The 24,155-nt window shown below is 43.1% G+C and overlaps 1 protein-coding gene across 3 annotated transcripts; it reads left to right on the forward strand.

Moving 5' to 3' along the window:
* Window positions 1–1,272: 1,272 nt before the first annotated feature.
* Cgrrf1 (cell growth regulator with ring finger domain 1) lies at window positions 1,273–23,337 on the forward strand. 3 transcript variants are annotated; one of them, NM_026832.4, is made up of 6 exons: window positions 1,273–1,518; window positions 9,296–9,435; window positions 15,013–15,190; window positions 15,324–15,471; window positions 22,518–22,625; window positions 22,838–23,337. In NM_026832.4, exons 1-6 carry the CDS (start codon window positions 1,415–1,417, stop codon window positions 23,156–23,158), a joined length of 999 nt encoding a protein of 332 aa, NP_081108.2. In that variant the 5' UTR covers window positions 1,273–1,414; the 3' UTR covers window positions 23,159–23,337. The 3 variants fall into 3 exon arrangements, with proteins under 3 accessions (NP_081108.2, NP_001347383.1, NP_001347384.1); NM_001360454.1 differs by having other exon boundaries at window positions 15,016–15,190; NM_001360455.1 differs by lacking the exons at window positions 15,013–15,190; window positions 15,324–15,471; window positions 22,518–22,625; window positions 22,838–23,337 and having other exon boundaries at window positions 9,296–9,553.
* Window positions 23,338–24,155: the final 818 nt, after the last annotated feature.

Here is a 24,155-nt window from a genome sequence, read left to right on the forward strand (position 1 = left end):
AAGTGCCTTTAGCCATCTTGTTGGCTTACATCTTACATCTCTTTACTGTAGGTTCAGTGGGGGTTGAGTGGGGACAAAGTCATTCCTATGTATTTAATGTTACTTTACCTGCAACTTATGTTTTTGTTTCACGATAAACATCCCTTTTCGTTTTACTGTAATAAAATTGCCTTCAGATTGGCTACCTGCAATGGTGTGATTGCATCTAACACAGTATTTCTAGACTCTAGTCTCTAAAAAAAATTAAATATACATAAAGTCCTACCTCCATGATTTAGCCTAAGTAAGTAAATTAGCTTTATGGATACTCACTGCAGTGCTTGATGTGGTAGTAAAAAACATTCCAACAACCAAGCATAGCTTAAATAAACATACTTTTACAATTCAATATCTACTAATGAGAAAATTTACATAGAAACAAGCTTAAATAGCAGTACTCCAGAAAACACAAGGCTATTTGGTCAAGGTCACTGGACGAAGCTAACTCTTCTTTTTGAAGCACACATTTCCTGGTGACTTGAGAGCATGGCATGAAACCTTTCCTTAAGCGTCCTAATGTCCACTCTCCCCTTCTTCCTCAGTAACAGGATCGGATTTGTGATGGGAGGTGTTTCTCCTGTTTATGCTGTAACTAGGGATCACATTAGGGCTTAAGTAAAAGAAATATAAAAGTGGTTTTAGGAGAAACTTCCGGGAGGCTTCTTTGAGGCACTGATGACAAGAGTGAGGAAAGGAAGCAGACATTAAGCTACTTCCTGTACTAAGATCTCCTAATAAACAAACAAAAATTAGTTACTAAAACCTTCAAAGATCTGGCTAATTCTAATTGGAGAAGAAAAAAGAGGGCCGAGGGAGTACGTATGCCGATTTTCCTTTGAATAAACTTACTTTGCAAAGGTTGATAAGGTTACAAAAAATCGCTCGCGGTAGTGACCTCTTTTCGGGTTTTCCGCGACAATCCGCAAATCGAGACCATTCCTTTCGTAGACCATTCCGTCGCGCCGATGCCGGCCCTTGTCCCATTCCCAAATTTGTCTAGGGTTTGCAGGGTTTCCAGGATACCTCGTGTATCTGAGGATCTGCATTAACTTAAATTTTGGCCCCAGATGTCAGTTAGGAATTTGAGAACAGAGCCCGGCTGGCGGAATTCTCTCAGGCCACCAATCCTGGGCGCAGGGCAGGGCGGAGCTGGTCCCTCCCTGTTACGTAGCCAGTAGTCGGGACCAGACGAGGGAGGGGCGTGGCATACCTGCTATCAACCTTGTGATTGGCATTCCGTCTCCAGTGGCCGCGGCTGTCAGCTGCCCAGAAGCCTGGGCGAGTGAGGACCTACAAAGTTTGTCCGCTCCGGGGCGCCATACCGGCTCGGGTCCGGGCCAGCCGGGCTGGGCTGGGCTGAGCCCAGGAGACCCCGATGGCCGCAGTGTTCCTGGTAACGCTCTATGAATACTCGCCGCTCTTCTACATAGCGGTGGTCTTCACCTGCTTCATCGTCACCACCGGCCTGGTATTAGGATGGTGAGTGTCCAGGGCTGGGAGTGGAGGGCGCGGGGACCGCCGGCCCGGTGTGGGGTCCGCGCAGAGGGTTCGGGTGACTCCGGGAGAGCGGTCACCGCCACCGAACACACTCGGCCCAGGCCAGGCTGCTGCCCCCGTGGGATGGGACCGCAGGGGAGAACTTGGTCCTGGTGCGGGGGTCAGAGTGCGTGTCCCGAAGGCTTTGTCCCGGGCCCCGGCCTACTTTGTGCCTAGCGGGGACCGGTCACCGGCCCCGCAGGCGCGCAGACCTGACCCAAAGGAGCTTGGCTGTTTATGACCCGAACTGACCCTTGCTTGGTCCCAGATCTTTCAGAGGAACTTTTACCCGAATTCTGTATCTACCGATTGCTAATTGAATGGCTTCTTGATGCAGTCTATTTTTTTGGAAGTGATCTTTAGTTAATAAGACGTTTTTAGAAAGGAGCGAGATTTTAGGAATAAGTTATTCTGTGGGGTGGAGGCATTTTGCTTCTAGGAGAGTTACATAACCCAGGAACAATTCTTTCAGTGTTGAGTCTCCGGTATCCCTCTTGAGGAGATGCAGTTTTATCATGTTTAGGCTTATAAAACACAGCTGGTTGAAACCACGGGACTAGCCTACAGCGGTTGCTCTCTAGACTGCAGCTTTCATAGCCCCTTGAAAAGATGGTGAACCCAAATGTATTGAACAGTGGCTCTAAATGAGCAAGAACCATGGCTGGAAGTGGACCGTACAGAAAAGGACATGAGCTGTTACAGTTGGGGAACGAGTTCTCTGAAAACTATGTGAGAACGGGAATGCATTTGCAAGAAGAACAAAGCAAACAGGTTTGAGACTGAAGCGGGCTTTGTAAATCAAGCTCAAAAATACCACTTGATTACATATTCATCGTTACTTTAAAGACTTTAACAGGTCCCGGTCCGTTTCTGATAATAGGATCTCCTTTTGGAAAAAAAGAACATGTTAATATTTCCACTTGACCCCGAGTTACAGCGTAAAACTCCCATGTTGTGGACAAGATAAGATGAAGTCCAGTCTTAAGTTGTTTTCTCTTTAAGACAGGTGGTTTCCCTGTAGCATAGTATGATTGCAGTCCTGTTTCAGCATCCCAAGTGCTGGGAATATAGGGGTGTGCCACCATACGTGGATCACTCCGTGTTATTTACTATTAACCTTTCAGGTTTTAATTGCTGTCATTTACGTCAAGGAAGTTTGTAATTAGAATTAGTGTTTACCACTTTAAAAAAAAAGTAGTCTTAATACACAGTTTTTAAAGAACTACAACACTGGTATTACTCTCTTCAACCTAACTTTCCTCTCTAAGGAAATTATCTAGTTGATAATTGCACTATATGCCTTGTTAAATAGGCCACTGGGGGAAGTGGATAAAATTCATATTGCACGTAATGTGGCATCTAAGGGTAAAAGGAAGACGGGTGTGTGTGTGTGGGGGGGGGGGAAGACAGAGAGAGACAGAGACAAGGAGAGACAGGGAGACAGACTTTGGAGTCAGACAAACACAGGTTCACGCCACGTTTAAGGCTTGATTTGAATCTATAATGATTGTTTACTACCTGTGTCAGTAGGAGGTTTACAAGTGTTGCAAGTTTCTATTGTGTTATTTCTTGAAGTCTGGGCTGAGCACTGATGAGGCTGCAAGACCTCGTCAGTAAGCACCAGTCACCTCTGTCCTTATTTGAACCTAACAAGTCATGGTGAACCTAACCAACCATTCTTCCCACCCGGCTTAGCTTCACCTACGTAGATAAGCTTTTTATATTGTTATTTGCAAACTAAACCAAGGCCGGATTCACCTGCTAGAAATGATGATAACTTGGTCACCATGTTAATCTTACAGACATCTTTCTAATATCCCAACCAAGGCAACAGGAGTGAGCTAGTCAACTTGCTACACTTTTCGTCCTTGTCATTGTGTATCGGTCATATCTGCAATGTAATCTCTATTGGTTATCTGTTCTCACGTCACGCGCTGGGTCCTTGTTTCTTGCTTCTCTCCACTGTGCTGCATCTACCTGTGTTGGTGAGCATTGCTGAAAGAGCAGGAACAGCTGGCTATTAGACCCCAGTAACAATAGCCAAGAAAAGGAAAAAGAAATCACACAACAGGACATAACTGTCTTCTAGCCTCCATAGTGGCTTCTGTGAGTCCCAGCAGCACCCGTCTGTCGAATACTCTCAAATACCTTACTCAAATAATCCAGAATATCAACTTGGCAGCGATTCCCTGTCACCCTGGCATCACAGTTCAGTGAGGGATTGTCCGTCAGCCTTACTGCACCCCCCTGTATACTCTGTTAGTGAGTCTGGGACAGAAAACCGTATTTCTCCTTTGTTAGATGTCTACCATAATGCTTCACTAAGAAAGGATACAGACTGAAGTTTACACAGGCCTCGGGGCACACTGCTTCTGTTTACTTGCTTTTCTTGTATGTCTTCCTGTAGCAATAGTGCTTCACCCTGGCAGCAACTCTGGTCCCAGTTTATAATTTTCAAGTCTCCTAGATCAGCCTCATTTCATTATATTGGAGTCGCAGCTGCATAGTGTCCCAACTCCACATTTTTCTTTGTTCTGTTACTTTGTCTTAGGGATGATAGCTTGTGGCAGAGTCTCCCACTCTAGGCAAGCACTCTACCACTGAGTCACATCTTCAGTGCTAGTTAATAACTTTTAGTTAGTCTATTTCTTTCTATTCACATAGTTGATGGGGTTCTGATCTTCTGAGTGGACTATGACTGAGTGTTCTTGGGCAAAATCCCATCAAAGTTGGAGCTTGTCAGTTGGGTTAATTACAGCTTGGACACCCAGTTGTTACTGGGATATTCTTCAGCCCTTTATTAATGAGAAATGAGATCCTAGGAATCCATTGCATGTAATGGCATTGTAATTAATTTAAATAAAGATGCATTCGGTTGATTGTGATGGAGTGGTTTCTGAATTAGGTGCCTGGGGGAGCAAGTCTGTACAGCGCGTGGCTGTTGATGGCAGTCACAGCGATTCTGAGAACTGAGTGCACACCAGTGCTATGACACCTGTTTTGGGTTGCTTGGGTTATTTACAGGACGAAAACAAACGTGAAACTCTCAAACCAACTCTCAGAGAATCACAGAGTTATGGAGAGCTCCAAACCACTTTGTTCTGGGTTCCATAGTCAACTTCAAGGTTGGGTTAAAGGGTTACACTAAAGGATTGAAGCATTAGGAAGGTTAAGAACCACTGGTTTATAGGAACCGTGTATTCCATAGGAGATGGAGACAGGATAGTCAGGGTGTTAAGAGAAGCATAGAATGTTACAAGAACAGATAACATCAGTGAGGATGTGTGCTCAAGTATTTCTGGAGCCAAAGTCTCAGCATATGTTTGATTGATGGAAACTTGATTCAGTGAGGTTGAGACAGTTCAGGTATCTCTTTCTTTGGCTTCTAGGTTTTCCTTCTAAGTACAGCTTTATCAAATAAAGTGTGATAGATATGTTTTCACTTTGAGTCTGTTCAGAATTTTAGATGTTTGTAACCTCTAGCCTAGAGTATGGTCTGTCTTTAGTAAGCATCCTAGAGCATTAGAGGGAGAGCCTCTCTGCTTGTTGGGTGATATACTCTGTACCAGGTCGGACAGGTTAATACTGCTGTTCAAGTCTGTGCTGTCCTTGCTGATTTTTCTATCTCTTGCTCCTTTCAGTTATTGAACTGGTTCAGAGTATCAAAATCTCTATGTATTTTTCTCCTTATTTTTAGAGTTGTGTCTCTTTTTTACCTTGTATTTTGAAGAACTATCTGTAGATGAATAAACATTTAGGATTATTGTATCTGGAGGATAAATTAACTTCTTTCTAATTATGAAGCAGCACTCCCTTTTCCTCTCATAATCCCTGCCCCAACTTCTTCTCTGTCTGTTATTAATGTAGCCATCACGACTGGCTTGCTCATTCTCCTCCTCTCCCCAGCCTTCTCTCTCCCTGGTTTTCATCGTTTTCCAGGATTGCATTTAGCATCTTAAGCATTTAGACAAACTACCACTGAGCTATATCCCAAGGACTTCCAGCTTTCTCTTAGTTATTCTCTTAGCAAGAATATCTTTTCCCATGCTCTACTTAAGATCTAATTTTGTCTTGGTATTTTAAGTGGGTTTCTTCTATGTACCATATACCTAGGAATTGCATTTTTCTCCAGTCTGATAATCTTAGTCTTTTAGTTAGGGGGTCTGAATCATGTGCACTGATGAGAGGACTGGGGTTGGTGGATTTAAGCCCATCATTTTACAGTTTGTTCTTATTTGTCTGTCTTTGGTTCTCCCCGCATCTGTTACTCTTCCTTTGCATTACTTAAATAACTATGTTGGCATATTTGCAACAACTTTCAGGTTGCTTTGGGGATTTTAGTCTCCCTCTAACTTTCAAGATTTTAAAGATACTTTTATATTTTGTAGACTTTGGCTACATTAAGTTGTCTGTTGGACGCTTCATTTTCAGTTTCCTTTCTCTTTCCATTTCATTTTGAGAGGAGAGAGAGAGGGGGAGACAGAGAGAGGGAGAGGGAGAGGGAGAGGGAGAGAGAGAGAGAGGGGGAGACAGAGAGAGGGAGAGGGAGTGTGAGTTTCACTGCAGAGTGTTTTACTGCCAGCAGTACAGCACCAAGCCACGTTCCCAGCCCTCAGACGGGGCTCTTCTTATTGTAGTATCTTCACATTTACTCTCCATATGTTCTTCAGTGTCTAATCTGCTGAGAAGGCTGGCCAGCATGTTTTTCATCTCAGTCTTTGCCTTTGTCATCTCTAAAAACTGACAGGAGTGCTTTAAATTGTCTATATATTCTCTAATCTCATTAGCCTTCTTGAGCACATACAGCTATGTAGTTGTCTCCAGTTAAAAGACAAGGATTATCAGGTTGTATAAATTTCCAGTATCTTTATAATTTTTGATACACTTCTATAGACTCTTTCATCTCCTCTTTATAGTTATATTTTCTGCTTCTTTGCATGGCAGTTATAAACATTGGAGAAATGCATTTGCCTTAGAGCTTGCTGAGCCATTGTCTTACACATCCTTACACATATTCGTAAGCTTTGTCCTGAGTTACAGTGAATTTCCGTGGAAACAGTTGGATCTACTAGAGGCCCACTCACATTTCCTCTTCCCTGGCTGGACCCCAGCAGTCTTATCTAAGCTCAGTAAAATCAGGTCCATCATTAGGTCTATTCTCTTTGTTAATTTTATTAGCTTCTTTTATCAGAATGATAATCTATTATGGAATTTTAGTTTGCTAACTCAATATTTGTGGAAGGTATTTTTGTTTGTTTTATTCTTTTTCTTACCTTCACTGCTTTACTATTTTATAATAATAGTTACCAGATGCTTAGACATCCAGCCTAGGACAAGGTATTACAGCGACACTTCTGTTGCAGATTGACACTGGCCCAACCCACTCTTGGTGGGAGCCTTGCCCTAACCATTGCATTGCCTGCATGCCCTACACTGGCCTTTGTGTAGACTTAGTTGCCACTGCCTGCCCCAGGCACAAACCCATCAATCCATGCCAGTAGCCTTTCTCCATGTATTTTCCCCTGAAAGTAGTTGACATTAAGCCCAGCTATGTCTCCTTTTATCAAACATTTTATTATATAAATTTTCAAACATTCAGGACACAGGGAAGAATTACATGGAACACACATTATTCACTGCTTAGACTCTACCATCAACATTTATTGCATCACATGTCTGCCCCCTCATCCCTTCTGCTGTCCAACCATTTGTCCATCTTATTCCAGGATGTCCTCCAAAGTTGTTCTCTTCACCCCTAAGCACTAGGACATGACTGCCAGGTGTCTTGTTTATCATTTTCTTTTGTATATTCAGCGCCCCCCCCTCACCCCCACTCTCCCTCTCTCTCTTCCATCATGCTGTTGGAGCCCCGCACAGACGCACACTCCCATGCCAGCTTTACATGGATTCTAACTCAGGTCCCCACACCCGCTCAGCACATTACTCACTGAGCTTGCTCCCTAGCCTCTCTGACATTTTGTTTGCTTTGTTTTTGTTTGTTTGGTTAATTTTGTTTTGTTTGGGGACAGGGTTTCTCTGTGTAGAAACTGTCCCTTGCTGTCCCACAATTCTGTAGATCAGGCTAGCCTTGAACTCAGTGCTTTGGCCTCCAAGTGCTAGGACTAAAGCATGCACTACCACACCTGACCAGTTTTTCTTTTAAAGTGCTATTTTCCTGCAAGGGATATGCAAATCCGGAACTTGCTGTCTGCCAGGTGTAGAACCCCAGTCTAAGCACCACGTGCTGCTGGGCTCTTCTCGTCTTCCCCAGGGGTTCCCACACTGTAAACCCAGAAACAGCCTTGCTCCTCCTCATTTCTAACAGAGGTTAGTTTTGTCTCTTTTAGGATTCCATATTTAAAAAAAACATATAGCATTGCCTTAGTTAGGGGTTTACTGCTGTGAACAGACACCATGACCAAGGCAGCTCTTATAAGGACAACATTTAATTAGGGCTGGCTGACAGGTTCAGAAGTTCAGTCCATTATCATCAAGGCAGGAGGAGCATGGCAGCATCCAGGCAGGCATGTGCAGGAGAAGACTGACTTCCAGGCAGCTAGGATGAGGGTATCAGAGTCCACACCCACAGTGACACACCTACTCCAACGAGGCTACACCTCCTCATGATGCCGCTCCCGGGGCCAAGTGTGTACAAACCATCACAAGCATCTACTTTTTGACTTTAAAATGTTGTTTTGTTTTTGTAGGTGCTTTATGTGCATGTGTGTGTGCGTACCACTTGTGTGCCTGGTACCCACAGAGACCAGAATATTGGATCCCCTGTTACACACAGTTATGAACTGTCATGTGGGTGCTAGGAGCTGAATTCCAGATCATCTGGAAAAACAGACAGAGATCTTAACTGTTGAGCCATCTCTCCAGCCCCTATATTTTTGAAAATTACCCACATGCTTATAGCAATATAATCTTTGGTGCTGACTGTTAAGATACTCTCCCTGGAATATGCCAGTTTGTGAGCTTGTTTCTGCAGGCTCCTTCCTGTTTCCTTTTCTTTCCTGTCTCTCGGAGCTGTGTGTTTGGAGAGAAAGAAGTGATCAAAGTATGCTCACAGCTGCAGTCCACTGATTCGTCCGTGGCTTATTCTAGGACACTCTGTTTAGACTGAGTAAGCTTGCCTGCTTTGTAAGTTTACCAGCTATTTAGTTTAGTTTCTTTATCCCCAGGCTTGCTCTGCATGGACTGTCACAGTTCATGCTTTTGCATAGTTTATGCAACTTTTAAAAGTGTATTATATGATGAAAGTCTGTATTTGATACTTCGGTTTGTTATTTTAAAAATTCTAAAAGGCTATTTGATATTTTAACAGTTTCCTGGCCTCATAAACCATAACAAATAGTCTGAATATTGAGTAAACATTTGTTTTTCATATCTTTTGAAGATAGTTCTATAATGGCCACGTTTTTTATTCTAAGTATAATTTACCTACAATCACTGACTATAATTATGAAATTATGGTTATCCACAATGTAAAGGAAAGAGCAAGCCGATTCACTCAGCCCAGTGATGCATTGCAGTTCTGTGAAGCCGCTGCCCTCCCTTAATTCTAGATTGATTCTGCAAGACAATGTAGATCAGTGACTACACCTCTTTTCCTGGTCCTTATTTTAAAAAGGAATATGTAATGAAGCCTAACATACTTTTTATGTGACATAAGGTTTCAAATCTGTTGAACTTACGTTTTATCTTTACCTTTCTTTAGGTTTGGTTGGGATGTTCCAGTAATTCTGAGAAATTCAGAAGAAACCCAGTTCAGCACAAGAGCGTTCAAGAAACAAATGAGACAAGTGAAGAATCCTTTTGGCTTGGAGATCACTAATTCATCTGCAGCTTCCCTAGCAAGTCGGTGGCTATTCCCCAGCTTCGCTCCCATCTCATGTCCTCTTGTTGCTAGCCCTTCTGTTTTCTTTCTCTGTTGCACACTCTGCCCTCATTAAATTTAACCATTCATTGACCTGAACACTGTAGACGTGAAGATGAATGCTTTCTACATCTAACTCTGGAAGGGTTTATCCAGTAGTTAACAGAGACAGCGCTTACGGAGAGGAAAGGAAGTACAGACATGTTGGTGCACAGTCTGTGCCGCATTCATTGGCCGTCAGGGACATAATGAGTAAATGTGTAAAACGGTGACTTTAAGGTTGCTATAAAAGAACGACTGATTTATAATCTGAAATTATGATATTTTAGTATACATTATTTTCATATAATAAGTTATTTCTGGTGTGATAATTACAGTTCACAGGTTTGTTTCTGTGTTTGGAAAAGGGAATTGTTAGAAGGACTACTTAGGAGCCATGGAGGTGAATCATGAAGAAATAAGTTGTTTGCCACAGTAGAGACACTTTGGAAAGTCCTTGTAGAGAGCCTGTGCTCACCCCTGTTCCTGGTGGCCATTTCCTAGTTGTCTTGACTGAAAGATAAGTGGGTGTTTCCTGGGGGTGGAAGGAGAGGGAGCAGAGCACCCAGGAGGTAGGAAGTGCAGAAAGGTGAGAACCAAGGAGCCCTTTGTGGCTCAGACAGGGAGAGGCAGGTGTGATGTTAGCATCAGCTGTCAGCTGCCAGACCCTGGCATCACTTGTGAGATGGCTTCACAGGCCTGTGAGGGATTGTCTTGATTGTGGTAACCCAGGTGAGAAGATCTGCCCCTTGTGCTTGGCCCTGACCCTTGGCTGCACCCACGGTCTATATACACAGATAATGAGAGGTGAACGGCAGTGTATGCTTGTGCTATGAATGCAGCGGGAGCAGCTGCTTCAGGCTCTTCCTCACCATAAATGCCTGCACACTTGAGCTGTAGCCAGAGTAAACCTTTGCTCCCCAAAGTTGCCATTCCCAGGGCATTTTTATCATAGCAACAGGAAGAGTCTAAGATGGTAACTATTGACTAAGAGAATAGATTAGAGAGAAGAGTCTGTGAAGACTAGATTCTTTGCATTGGTTTCCATAGATAACGCTGATAACAGAAGTAAAATGGGAGGAATGTGGGTTTTGGAAGAAAACTAGAGACTTGAGTTTTGTATCTGTGGATTTTGAAATGCTTTCGTTCAGTGCAGATGGAGATTTAGGAGCAGAGGTGCTGACCTTTGACACCTAACCTTTCCTATCTTAACCACAAATGCACTCGTTCTCAGCTTTTACCTTATTCTTGCTACCATTTCTTTTTCTTTCCTTCAAAACTGTTAAAAACAAAAACAAACAAACACAGAAACTGTACGAATCTGAGCCAGGGACATGGTTAAAATGCAGCCGTAAGGACTAGAGTTCAGATCCACACTCAGAATGTCAGGAGGTGTGTGGCCTGCTTCAGAAGGTGGAGATGGGGTCCCTGGGCAAGCCGGCCAGCAAGAGTAGACATATCTGAGCTCTGGGTTGAGAGATCCTGCCTCAAGGAGAACGTAAAGGTGAAGATTCTCAACATTAACCCAGGAAAGCCATGTTGGGCACGGGGGCACACATGCTGGTGTGTCCACACACAGGCACACATGCACAGCACACACACATACACACATGCACATTATACACTCATGCACACATGCACAGCACACACACACATACACACATGCACAGCACACACTCATACACACATGCACAGCACACACACATACATGCACAGCACACACTCATGCACACATGCACAGCACACACACATACATGCACAGCACACACTCATGCACACATGCACAGCACACACACACATACATGCACAGCACACACACACATACATGCACAGCACACACTCATGCACATATGCACAGCACACACATACATGCACAGCACACACTCATGCACATATGCACAGCACACACATACATGCACAGCACACACTCATGCACACATGCACAACACACACTCATACACACATGCACAGCACACACATATGCACACATGCACAGCATACATACATGAAAATGGAAAAAGAACCCTTTTTTTATATTTGTTTGCTCTCCCTTTCACTCTTCCAAGTGATGCTGACATCTCCCTGTGTCCCTCTACTGAGGTGTCTATCCTCAAGTCACTGATTGCTACTTCTGCATCCCACTGGTGACCTCCAGGAGACAATCAAATCCAGTGGGGGTTTTGGGCTGAAGGTATTGAACTTACCTCCGGAGCTGATGGTCTTCCTCCGTCACATTCACTGTGACTTCAGTGAACCATTCTGAAGTCGGCATGCTGCCTGTGACTGCTGGAAGCTTATCTATCACCTGACAGAAACCAGTCAGGCAGCATGGCGCATTGCCTAAGTCAGTCTTTCTTCGTTTCTTTGATGGAGACCTCACCCAGATTGGTCTGGAATTCATAATACAGCTCAAGTTGGCCTCAGCAAGTAATTTTTTTAAGTACAAAATTCCTTACTCCCTTCCCTTAATTATAAATAATGCCACCCTATAAGTTGAAGGAAACTAAGATCGTTTTCCCTAAAGAGTACATATTTATTCTGACATATTTTCGTTTTAGAAAAATAAATTTTAAGATATAGCATAAAGAAACTATCTTTATTAAAAGAAGGCAGTGATGATTAAAATATACAATGGTGGTTCAACAACACCCAACCTCCCCCCCCAGCATCGCCTCCCCCAAACCCCCCCTCCCCCCCATGGCTTTATATTTCAACCTGCGAGAGTGTCTTAGCTGGTTCTTGGGTAAGGACTGCCTATAGAAAAGTCAGCCATGAGATTTCCTGCTGTCCAGTCCCACAAGCCTGGAAGTACACTGGGAAGTGAGAAGAGTTGGTCACTGATCTTGCTGTGAGGAAAACAGGAAATCTCGTATAGAACTGAGGTAGTCACCACCACCATTCAGGCAGAAGCAATCAGTCACCACCACCATTCAGGCAGAAGCAATCAGTCACCACCACCATTCAGGCAGAAGCAATCAGTCACCACCACCATTCAGGCAGAAGCCATCATAAGCAGAGCCAATGCTGCCTGTGTCAGAGGCCAATGAAATTTGTCAGTGGAGCCCTCAGCTATGCCCACTCTCTGACATACTTCACTAACAGAAAAGGCAAATGGTCACTAGGAGGGTGGCTACTAGAAGAACTCACTTTAAAAAACAAAACAAAACACCAGTGGATACCATTTCTTACTTGTTTCTGGGGGGGGGGGGGAGAAGAATTTGAGTTAAGTTATAAGAACAAAGTTAGCCGGGGCAGTGGTGGCTCATGCCTTTAATCCCACCACTTGGGAGGTAGAGGCAGGCGGGTTTCTGAGTTCGAGGCCAGCCTGGTCTACAGAGTGAGTTCCAGGACAGCCAGGGCTACACAGAGAAACCCTGTCTCAAAAACAAAATAAAACAAAACCCAACCAACTAAACAAAAAAGAACAAAGTTCATGGAAAGGTAGCTACCCTTAGCAATGTCTCCATGATGCTGGCATTGTGAGTAGTTAGATGGTTATTTTGTTTCCAGCGCAGATCATCCAGGATGTTTTTTCACCACTATATCCCAAGTACCTGACAGATTGCACAGGATGGGGAGCAAACACCCAGACATGATGTGACTTGAGAACAAATAAGAGACTCATGAGTCTGTTTACTGGCACCGGTTGCTTGGGTTTTGTTGTGTTTGTATTTTGTTCAGTTCATGTCCCTGTATAGAGCTTTAATGAAGCCATAGTTAGACACTCAGTATGTGTTAGTTGAGTTCGATGAATGGGCTTCAGGAAGCCTGCTGTCACTTTGGAAGCCCCCTCCATACCACCCTGTCCCCCATTTTAACAGTTAACATAAAGCAAAAGACTTAGGCAAAAAACACATTAGCATTTGGAGAGCAGTTTGCCAGCCTCCACTTCCTGATGCTTCCTCTCCAGGGGCCCTGACTGTCTCACCATCCTCACACATGGTCTCTGTGCATGACTTCCTCACAGAGACAAGATGACTTTTCCTGTCTGAGTTGTTCTTTTTAAATGGCTCACTGCAAGGCTGACTTAGGCAGTTTGTGTTGTTAGCCTAGTGCAGTTGTGTGGGATAACGACGGGTTGAAGGAAGCCATACCCCACTTGGTGTTAAACTTTCTGATTTACAGCTGTGCCCCAGTTTTGTTAATGATATTAATGTAAAACAGTTCTGTGTATGCAACCTATATGTATGAAATTTAGAAGAACAAGAACATGTGAAAGGAAAAAACTCGCTGTAGTCTCCAAAAACATTTACGTCATGCTTCCTAACAGCAAAATTATAGTTATGAAGAAGCAACAGAAATGATGTTATGGTTGGAGGTCCCCACAACGTGAGGAACTGTGGTGCATCATGAAGGCTGAGAACAGCAATCTAGAACCAGTTTTAGTGACGCATTAAAGCATGGTTACTTTCAATTGTCGGTGAATTAAGACCTGGTTGAAGTCCAATAAGTATCTGAGGTAGAATTCCATCCTAGGTGCCTATGCAGAGTTCCTGCTAGTTAACACTTGTGTCTGGTTAATTGCCTGTGGTCTGTGTCACTGCCCTCCACACACCACTGAAGCAGAAGAGTAGGACACCCTCTTGTCATCCTGCTTGAATGTGTTCATCTTCTCACAGCACTTTGTCTTGAAAGTCTTCAGTAAAGGCTCACTGAGGCCGGGGGATGCTGGTGGGCCTGGAGCCCGGTGCAGAAGCCAGGCTGTTGTGCCAGGAACAGTGACCCAGACTACATTTAGTTCTAGTCAAACACACCCTACCTCTGCTCTGGTTGTGGCAGCTTCTCTCCCAACTGCAGGCGACACTCGATGTCTCTCCCCTTGGGCTCCATCTGCTTCAACTGCTACTAGGAAGGAGAAAAAATATCATGTTGGTAGCACTTAAAGTACTATGTAGGCATAGAATCCATAAGTAAGATGACACAAACAATTTGTATGTCCTCTTAGTCATCTATGTATCCAGTCTACTGAAGTTGTAACCTCCTTTTGTTGAAAACAGAGAGAGAGAATTATTAAACCTTCCATAGTTGGTATTCCCAGCTGTTCCTTGGGCTGCAGAACATGGACTGTGTGACGGACATTAACACTGTTGTTCTGTGTATTAATAAACAGTAGCAGTCACACTCTGCTTCGTCTAGTGTTTTCTGACTTGAGTGATCCCCATCTGGACACCCTGGTTTTATGAACACCCACTTCAAATGGCTCTGCTCTGCTCTTCTCACCCCTGTGATTGGGATTGCATATGATCTTGGAAAGGGGTGGTTACACTTAACAAAAAGGAAAACCGAGCCGATCATTTAAAGATGAATTATAATGATAAAACTTGGCTGATATTGCTATAATCCTACATGGAGTTTAATTCTGCTCTTGAAACTTTTATATTTGCAGATATACAACAACTTTTAAAAGGGGCCATGAGCTTGGGCAACATCCAGACTGAAGCTCATGCGTGCTTCTTACCCTGTTGTTGTACTGTCCGATGGTTGGGTGACGCCCATTCTCTGTGGTTTGCTTTCTGTAGCAGGCATGGCCTTGAGGACAGACTGCCTGGAGGATAGTCGTCTGACGTGCTACTGGGGATGCAGTGTGCAGAAGCTCTACGAAGCTCTCCAGAAGCACGCCTACTGCTTCAGGATAAGCACCCCGCAAGCGTTAGAAGAGGCGCTGTACAGTGACTATCTCCACCGAGAACAGTATTTGTATCCTTTTTCCACATACACTCACTGGCACAGAAAAAAAGGAGACCCTGTGGATACAGTCAGATGTTGCCAACTTATTGGCTTATTAATATATTTTTGTTCTGTTGGCAATTTGCCTTTACATACTCAAAAGTATTAAAAAGCACAGCAAAGAAGAAATATATTGCCAGTTACCAAGTGATACTGAAATTGAAGACTTTGGTCCAGTGCCCAGATCTCGCTATCCTTTGGTAGCTCTGTTGACCCTTGCTGATGAGGATGACAGGGAAATTTATGATATTGTAAGTATTGAAGCATCTGGCATACCTTACCTTTATAAGACGGGTGATTCCAAATTACTTTTAAAATAGGAAAAATTAATTTCTGAAAATATATATTTGGTCTTGGACTAATGTGTCTTGAAAAATTAAACCATGGATTATACCCCTGTTTAATTTTTATAGCTGTAACATGCCTTCAGAATATGATGCTTCCCCCCCCCCCCTGGATGGCAACAGCATAGCTTTATTAGAAAATTAAAGGTGGATTATTGTTGAGTGAATTTTATCCTTCTGTGGTAGATATTATTTGCTTTAGAGAAAATGTCCTTTGGGATGTGTGCCTATTCTCTACATTTTTATTACTGAATTGATCAGTGTCATATTGACTTGAAATGCTTGACTTTGAGCACAGGTCTGGTCTTTTGGGGCCACAGTTATAGTTACTTTGTTTCTATTGGAGTCCTGCTATACCTGTGTTTTCCACGTGGGATCCTTATGTTCAGTCATTTTAGGAACTTTTTTTTTCTCACTGTGTACTGATTGGTGGGAGTGGCTGTGGGGGGGGGGGAGGCAAGGCAGGATTTTACTGTGTAGCTTTGGCTGACCTGGAACTCACTCTATAGACCAGGCTATCCTCAAACTTAGGGACCCACCTGCTTCTGCTCCCTGAGTGCTGGGATTAAAGGTATGAGCCACCACTGCCCAATTTGTATACAGATTCTTTAGACTGATAATTTCCTGTTTGGAACACAAAAGCATCTAAGTCCATGGTTCTCAACCTATGGGTTGCGACCCCCTTTGGGGTCAAATGATCCTTCTACCAGGATGGCTTAAAACCATCCGAAAACACAGATATTTGCGTTATGCTTCATAGTAGTAGTAAAATTACAGCTATAAAGTAGCAACAAAAACAATGTTATGTTTGGGGGCCATCACAGCGTAAGGAGCTCTATTAAAGGGCCGCAGCATTAGGAGGTTGAGGAGCACTGACTAATCAATGCGGTGGAAGTGCACACAGGTTGGACATGCCCGTCACTGACATGCATATGTGGGAAATTCTAACCCACCCTCACTGACCAGTCACAGTTACGTTCATGTGCATTCAACATGCTTTTGAAAATTAGTATCAGGCCATGTTTTTAATATGATCTTAAAGCACAAATGAATTTCCTCATTAGATTTGGGGCTCATCTCTGTCCCCAAGATAGCTCATTGTATATATGCCAATATATATAATATATACTCAAGTCTGAAAAATCTAAACTCGGAACCACTTCTGCTTCTGGGCATGTCTGAAAAGAGAAACTTAACCCATATATTTAGCAGCCCTTGGTGAAACTTACTAGCTTGTGTACAGAGCTAGTGCTAGGATGGCCAGGGCTACTCAGAGAATCCATGTCACTAAAACCAGAACAACAACAACAATAAAGGCAAAGAAAGAAAAGCAATCTTATGGCAAAAGTGGCCTTTTCTGTGTTTGATATGCTTGTTAGTAATGATACAGGGACATTTTAATCATAGTTTTGTGTGATATACAAAATATATTCACTAGTATTAGCCTATAATTTTCTTTCAGCAACAACCTGGGGGTTAGAACAAATGTCCTTATACAGAAAAATCTCAGCACCACTCTACCCCTGGGCTCTCGTCTGTGTTAGGCAAGCGCTCTGCCGTTGAGCAGTCTCCCCATGTTTTACCATTTTGTAAAGAGCAGAGTATCTTGATAAAATAAATGTGTGTTGAATTTTGAAAGGTGCAGACTCTTACTGAAAAATATAACTTGTTATTTGCAAATAAGAATTTCAAATTTCATCTGTTTGTTTTGTGACAGGGTTTCACTATGTAGCTAAAGCTATCCTGGAACTATGTAGACCAGGCTGGCCTCAGGCACAGAGACCTGGGCCCTGAGTGCTGGGACTAAAGGCGTTCACCACCACTGCCTGGCCTTGCTTGCTTTATGACAGCATTGTTAAGACAGCTTCTGCATACACACACCCTTTCTGTAAGCAGAAGCTTTTCTTGTGATCGGGTCAGAGTTAGGCCTTGGCAGCCAGTGAACCCTGCAGGATGACAGACGACCTTTGAGCATGCCACCTCTGAACTACACAGTACTCTTTGCTGGCATTGGTGATAGGCATTTTGACCTCTTGGTCAATTGTTTCTAACTTCTCCTTAGCTTTGGGTTCCTCTCTCTTGGTCTCTAATGAAGCACCGTAGCTCTCCTGAGAGTTTGACCTCCATACCCCTCTCCCTCTCCCTCCTCTCCCTGCTCTGTCTTTCAAATGTTGCTGCAGAATGGGGCAGGTAATCAGACTGAGCTGCGGATGTATGGCTGCCGGACTCGCTTCTGGACCCTTTAGGACCATTGCAGGTGTCCTACTTTCCTTTCTTGATTGCCTCATCTTTAATACCCTGTAATGATTCTTGTGAGATACTATATTTACCAAGGTGCTTGAAAAGTGACTGTCTCTAGTCAGTTCTCTGCATGCTCCTACAAACCAGACCCTTCTTTCTTGTCCCAGTGACCTCGGGGGTTCCTTCATCTTTTCCTCAGTAGTTTATATCAGTTTTGAATTGAACTAGTCTGGACTCAAATTGCTGTCTCAGCACTTTCTGCCCAGGCTGAGCGTTCAGAGTCAAACTGTGCTCGTAAATTACATGGATTCACTCCCTCAAGATGAGGAAAGCTACATAAGAGACCTTCAGGAGTCTCCCACATGCCCCAGTGCTGTGGACAACCGTATCCATTGTGTGTTGTGTCTTCTTTTGTGTTACATGAAGATATGAAGGTAGGACACGGCAGGTGCTGTGAACCCTCTGTACTCTGTTCATGTCACAGTGTCATGGAGAGATCACTTACAAATAGGTTAACAGATTTCCTCATGGATTTTTTTTCCCCAAAAATTTTAAAAGAATTATTACACACACACACACACACACACACACACACACACACACACACACACACACACACACACACACTGTAGCTGTCTTCAGACACACCAGAAAAGGGCATCAGATCCCATTACAGATGGTAATGAGCCACCATGTGGTTGCTGGGAATTGACCTCAGGACCTCTGGAAAAGCAGCCATTGCTCTTAACTGCTGAGCCATCTCTTCCAGCCCTGTTTATTTTTTTTTTTTAATAACTGCATAGTATTTCATTTGGTTTGAATGAAAAGTCATAATCCTAAACATTGGACCAAAATCCTAAAATATAATTCTGGGAAACACAATTTTAAAACTTTAGTTAAAAGACATTTACATTTCTTCAAGGGAGTTTAGGGCCTGCAAGATGGCTAATGGGGTAAATGGATTTGCCACACAAGCCTGGTGACCTGAATTCTATCACTAGAGTCTGTTTAAAGGTGGAAGGAGACAACAGACCCCACAAAGTTGTTTCCTCAAAGTTAATAACAGTAAAATAAAGCTGCGAGTACACCCCATACCCACACACAGTAATAATATTAATAATAAGGAAAATTTATTTGAGAGACAAACATGTTAGAATACTCAATAGGCTACTTTACAAAATAAAATAGACAATCGTGTCTTGTGTGTTTTTACAAATATAAAGTTCTGATGTGCCAGTGATGTTCTACAAGTCTTAGAGTTATAAGGAGACAAACTGTGTTCACAAAAGATAAGCCAAAAAGCAGAACTTTTAAACATATGCCACTGGATGTGTAGTGGTTTGAATATGCTTAGCCCAGAGAGTAGCACTATTAGGAGGTGTGGCCTTGGTTAGAGTAGATGTGTCACTGTGGGGATGGACTTTGAGACCCTCTTCCTGGCTGCCTGGAAGAATGTAGTTTTCTGGGCCATTCCAATCAAGATGTAGAACTCTTGGCTCCTCTAGCCCCATGTCTGCCTAGGCATTGCCATGCTTCCTGCCTTGATGATACTGAACTGAACCACTGAAACTATAAGCCAGCCCCAATTAAATGTTGTCCTTTTAAAAAGTTGCCTTGGTCATGGTGTCTTTCATAGCAACAAAACCATAACTAAAACATGATATTGATTTGTATGCCAACTTTATAACTAAAGACATACAAAGACATACCTTAGGTTTTCTTGATGAGATTAATCAAAAGTCATAACCATAATGAAACACGGTAGTTAGCCAGAGCAAAAAAACTCCAGAAATGTCTTCTTTTATAAGTTCAGCTATTCGGGAAGGACCCTCTTCATTTAGTGAGGACATTGTGTGTGTATACGCCCACATAGTGAGGACAGTGGCTCTCTGTGTGTATACGCCCACAGGTCAGCACCAGTTGTTTTTCCCCTTATTTTTCTGAGACAGAGTCACTCTCTGAGCCTGGAGCTTACCAATTCAACTAGACTGGCCACCAATCCTGTGGGAGTCACCTGTCTCCTTCCCTTCCTACCCTCCAGTGCCTCCTCTGCTGTGCCCAGCTTGTACATGGGTACTGGGAATCAAACGCAGGTCTTTGCTCTTGTATGACAGCACTTTACTGACTGAACCATCTCCCCAGCCCCTTGTGTTTTTACATATGTGTGTGGTATTCACATACCACATAGTATTTTAATAACATACTTTTGTGTAATCAAATTTGCAAAAAAAATACATAAAACAATTTAATGGTCTATACAATTCTTTACACAATTGAAAACTTTTATTATTAGAAGTAATGCAGAACTGAAATATACAACATTCCTAATTGCAAATTAATAATGCTGGCAATTTAAAATAGCAGAAAGAAAAATATAAAAGAAAAACAAGACAGTTTAACACAGAGACAGCATCATGGGGCTGGGTCATAGGCATGAAAAATGTGTGCACATATCTGTGATTCTACACAAGTCCTCTTGACCTCTTAGCCATCTCTGTAGCCCCAGTTAACTGCTTTTTGAAGTCATGTGTAATGGCTGTCCTCAGAGTATATACTCCTGCTCTATGCAGCACATCTCTTAAATTCCTGTATGACTTCATATAAATCCCGTTATCATCATATAGCCTGTCCTCTCTGCTGTGCTCTTATGGAGTCTCAGGCCACCCAGAGTTTGGTGAAAACAAAATTGGTCATCGGCTAGGGCTAGGTAGCAGTGCTGTTGTTTGTCTCCAGCTGAGCAGGTGACTGTTTTCAGAGCAGCTCCTCACCTCCCTGCTTGGCAAGTGTGGCTCCCATTCATTGAAAGCTCCTGGAATTTCACCACCTGGAAGGAGTGCCCAGTAGACAACGTTGCTTCTAACCTGAAATTTTCATCCTGTCTGTAGAGTTGACAAGTGCTCTTGTCTACTTTCCATCAAATGCATTGGTTGAGTTGAAAATAAAACAAGTTTTATTGGTACAGTTTGCACCTCACTTTCGGAAGCTTGAGCATAGCTTGTTCCAAATGCCATCATTATGTGGCAATTCAGCTGAATTCCAATAAGCATTTATAACTACATTTTGCTTTTTCCAGGCAATAGTCTATAAATGTCTTAAGTTTCTAAAATTTCTGATGCTTCCAGGCGTATATTTAATAAACAGAACAGTGGAGATAACATTGAAGGCATCATTGTTAATCAAAGCAAGGTACCCACTAGTCTCGACTGTGTGGTAAATGTCAAATTTCTAGCTAACACTAGTTCACCCTCTACTGTTTTGTGACACTGGAGTGATCTCCGTGTGAGCAGGTGTCCTTAAGCTTACTCCATGGTGGGAGGCCTAGTGCTGTGTATGACAGGGCAGGAGGAATGTGTGCTGTTTTTCGTAGCTTGGTTACACTAACCCATCCCCAAGATTTGGCTCTCTACCCCTCCAAACCCGCTGTGTAGCCTTTCATACACTACTAGAAATTATGTTTTTCACAGTTTTTAACCTGTTGGCTTATAATTTGTGGATTTCCAACCCTGGGAGCTTTAGACTTTAGGAGCTTTTGAGTTTTCAGGTTTTCAGCAATTGTTGGTCTTGGAGATTCTGGCTGGCCTCACACATTGTATGTGGTGTGTGTGTGTGTGTGTGTGTGTGTGTGTGTGTGTGTGTGTGTGTGTGTGTGTATGTGCACGCGCACATACATGTTGTAGTTTCATAGTTTCCTCGCTTGGATGATATAGGGAGTTCCCAGTGTAACTGTCTTATACTGAATAACCTATGCAAGAGTGCTTTATACTGGAGTGTAGCTGAATTGCAAATGCATGCTCTTTTGTTACCAATAGTGCCAGTTCCCTTCATTGAATTCTCCCATCACCTCTTTCTCATGAGAGTCTCTACGGGAGTGCAAGCTTTTGTATACGTGTCAATCCTGTGTGAGAGAAACAAGTTTGTTTTTGTTTGTTTATCTTCTTGAGGCGGGGGGGGGGGCAGGAGTCATCATTGAATGTCATTCCAGCCACCCTGTACTTTATGTGTGTTCATGTGTGCATGTATGTAGGAGTGCCATGTGGAGGCAGAGGTGAGCATCAGTGTCTTCCTCGGCTGCTCTCCACTCTTTTTTTGAGACAGGGAGTTGCACTGAACTAAGCTCGCTGGTTGGCTAGACTGGCCAGTGAGCTCCTGGGAGCGGCCTGTCTCTGCCTCCCAGCCCTGATGTTACAGATGTTACAAATTGTTAGCCAGATGTCCCCAAACTATGTATTTAATGAAAAAAATGAAACAAAGCAAACAACAACAAGACCCTTCCCTGTGTCTGTGCCACACCATGGTTTTGCACATAACTAGTTTTTACTTTGAACTGTTTCTTCTCTGTTGTCCATTCCTCTACTTACGAATCGGTACCATACAGTTTAATATTTGATGAGGTTAGGGAACCTCTAGCTGATGAGTGCTCTCCTACCTATTCTTACATGTTCGTTCCTTTTTCTGTGTGAGTATTTTAGAACCAGGGGATCTAGCTCTGTAGTAAAGCACACTGATATTTTTATTGAGAGCACAATGAATCTGTAAATTTCAGTAGAATTAAGATGTGTCAGAAATCTGATAGCAACTGCTTCCTGTTCAGTGCTGCGATTTATGCAATGAGTGTAAATGTTCTAGTTTATCTCTCGTCTGTTATATGAAGCATTTTTCACTTCTCTGTGAGAGAGTGGTAGGTGCTGACTCATATCCAATTTTTATTTTAGATTTCCATGGTGTCAGTAATTCATATTCCTGATAAGACTTACAAACTTCCCTGCCGAATATTGTATCAATATTTAATCCTGGCTCAAGGTCAATTTTATGATCTTAAGGTAAGTCATACCATGTAATATTTGTTATTTATAGAGATCAAGGAGTGGCTGTTTTTAAAGAGAATTATGGTTTATAGTTAGTTTATAGAAGTTAACTCCTCCTCTCCTTGAATTTGCCAGTTCACAGATTTTTAGGAGCTTTTGTGACCCCCCAGGTTCAGAGAGTGACTGTTGTTCACAATCGCCTTTATACTGGTTTCTTTGATTTTCAGCAACTTTTCATGTCTGCAAATAATAGTCCTCCTCCCTCTAACGACGAGTCTCCAGAAGACAGAAGTGTGGAGCAGAGCTTGTTGGAGAAGGTGGGACTGGCTGGGAATGACGGGGACCCAGTGGAGGAGAGCAGCAGGGACTGCGTGGTGTGCCAGAATGGGGGCGTGAACTGGGTGCTCCTGCCCTGCCGGCACGCCTGCCTGTGCGACAGCTGTGTGCGCTACTTCAAGCAGTGTCCCATGTGCCGGCAGTTTGTGCAGGAATCCTTTGCACTTTGTGGTCAGAAAGAGCCAGACAAGGACCTACTAGAAACTTCCTGAAGATATCACAGCCGGAAAGTGTACTTTCTACACAGGGTGCAGAGCCTTGTGTCCTTAGAGGCAATCCTAACACAGAATCTACAGTCTTAACTGTCGGAGAGAGTTCTATTTTCACTTCGCACTTGTACAATACGTGGATGATGGAAATAAAGTCTTACCACTCAGTGTGGCAAATGCTGGACACTGTCTTTGTCGATAGAGAAAACTTGACGGTGCTCTTGGGAAGAATGTAACATTTGTTTGTTTGTTTTACCAGCCAGAAGATTTCACATAGTGTGGGTGAGAACAGCCGCTCTGAAAATCAATCCACTTGAAATTCCAGGAGGTATAAGTTTCAGGGTGGCTGACTGCTTCTCCTTTTCCTGTAATGTGGAGTGGAATTGGAAGACTGAATTCTTCTTACCATGTGCCCCAGTTTACAAAGTAGTTGGAAGGGCCTTTTTACCTCCCACTGTCTCTGAAATATGCTTTTATAAATATCCATTTGATTTCAAATTTTTCTTATCAGAATTACATAAATTCATGTTTTAACTTTTACATATAGGCTTTTAAGTCATAGAAGTAAGGCACAGCTCTGATTGTCCCCATGTGTCACTGATTAGATAGCACTCATCTACAGGAGGCAGCCACGTTAACACCTGGATAGTAAAATCTCCTGAATAATTAAATTTATGCACTCCATTGTCAGATGTGATTAGATTAGCAAAATGTGCTCTGTCCAGGAAGGTCAGTAGGCCCCCACTGCCTTGCCTTATATTTTCTTCCTTTGCAGCAATCTATCCCAAATAAACCCAGTATCCCATTTCCCTCCTCCATTGTACTGTTGAGCTGGCTGGACACCCATGGCCTGCGCCACCCGATGCCACTCTTTCCAAGGCGGCGAAGAACAGAAAGCTTCCATCAGAGTTGCCATCAGCTCCCCAGGAAAGTGGGTCACACCAAATAAGCCAAGCCTTCAGGGGGAGGCTGCACACTTCTCAAGGGTGTATGACAAAAG

The sequence above is a fragment of the Mus musculus genome, chromosome 14 (genome assembly GCF_000001635.26).
Source record: "Mus musculus strain C57BL/6J chromosome 14, GRCm38.p6 C57BL/6J".
NCBI classification, from domain to species: Eukaryota; Metazoa; Chordata; class Mammalia; order Rodentia; family Muridae; genus Mus; species Mus musculus.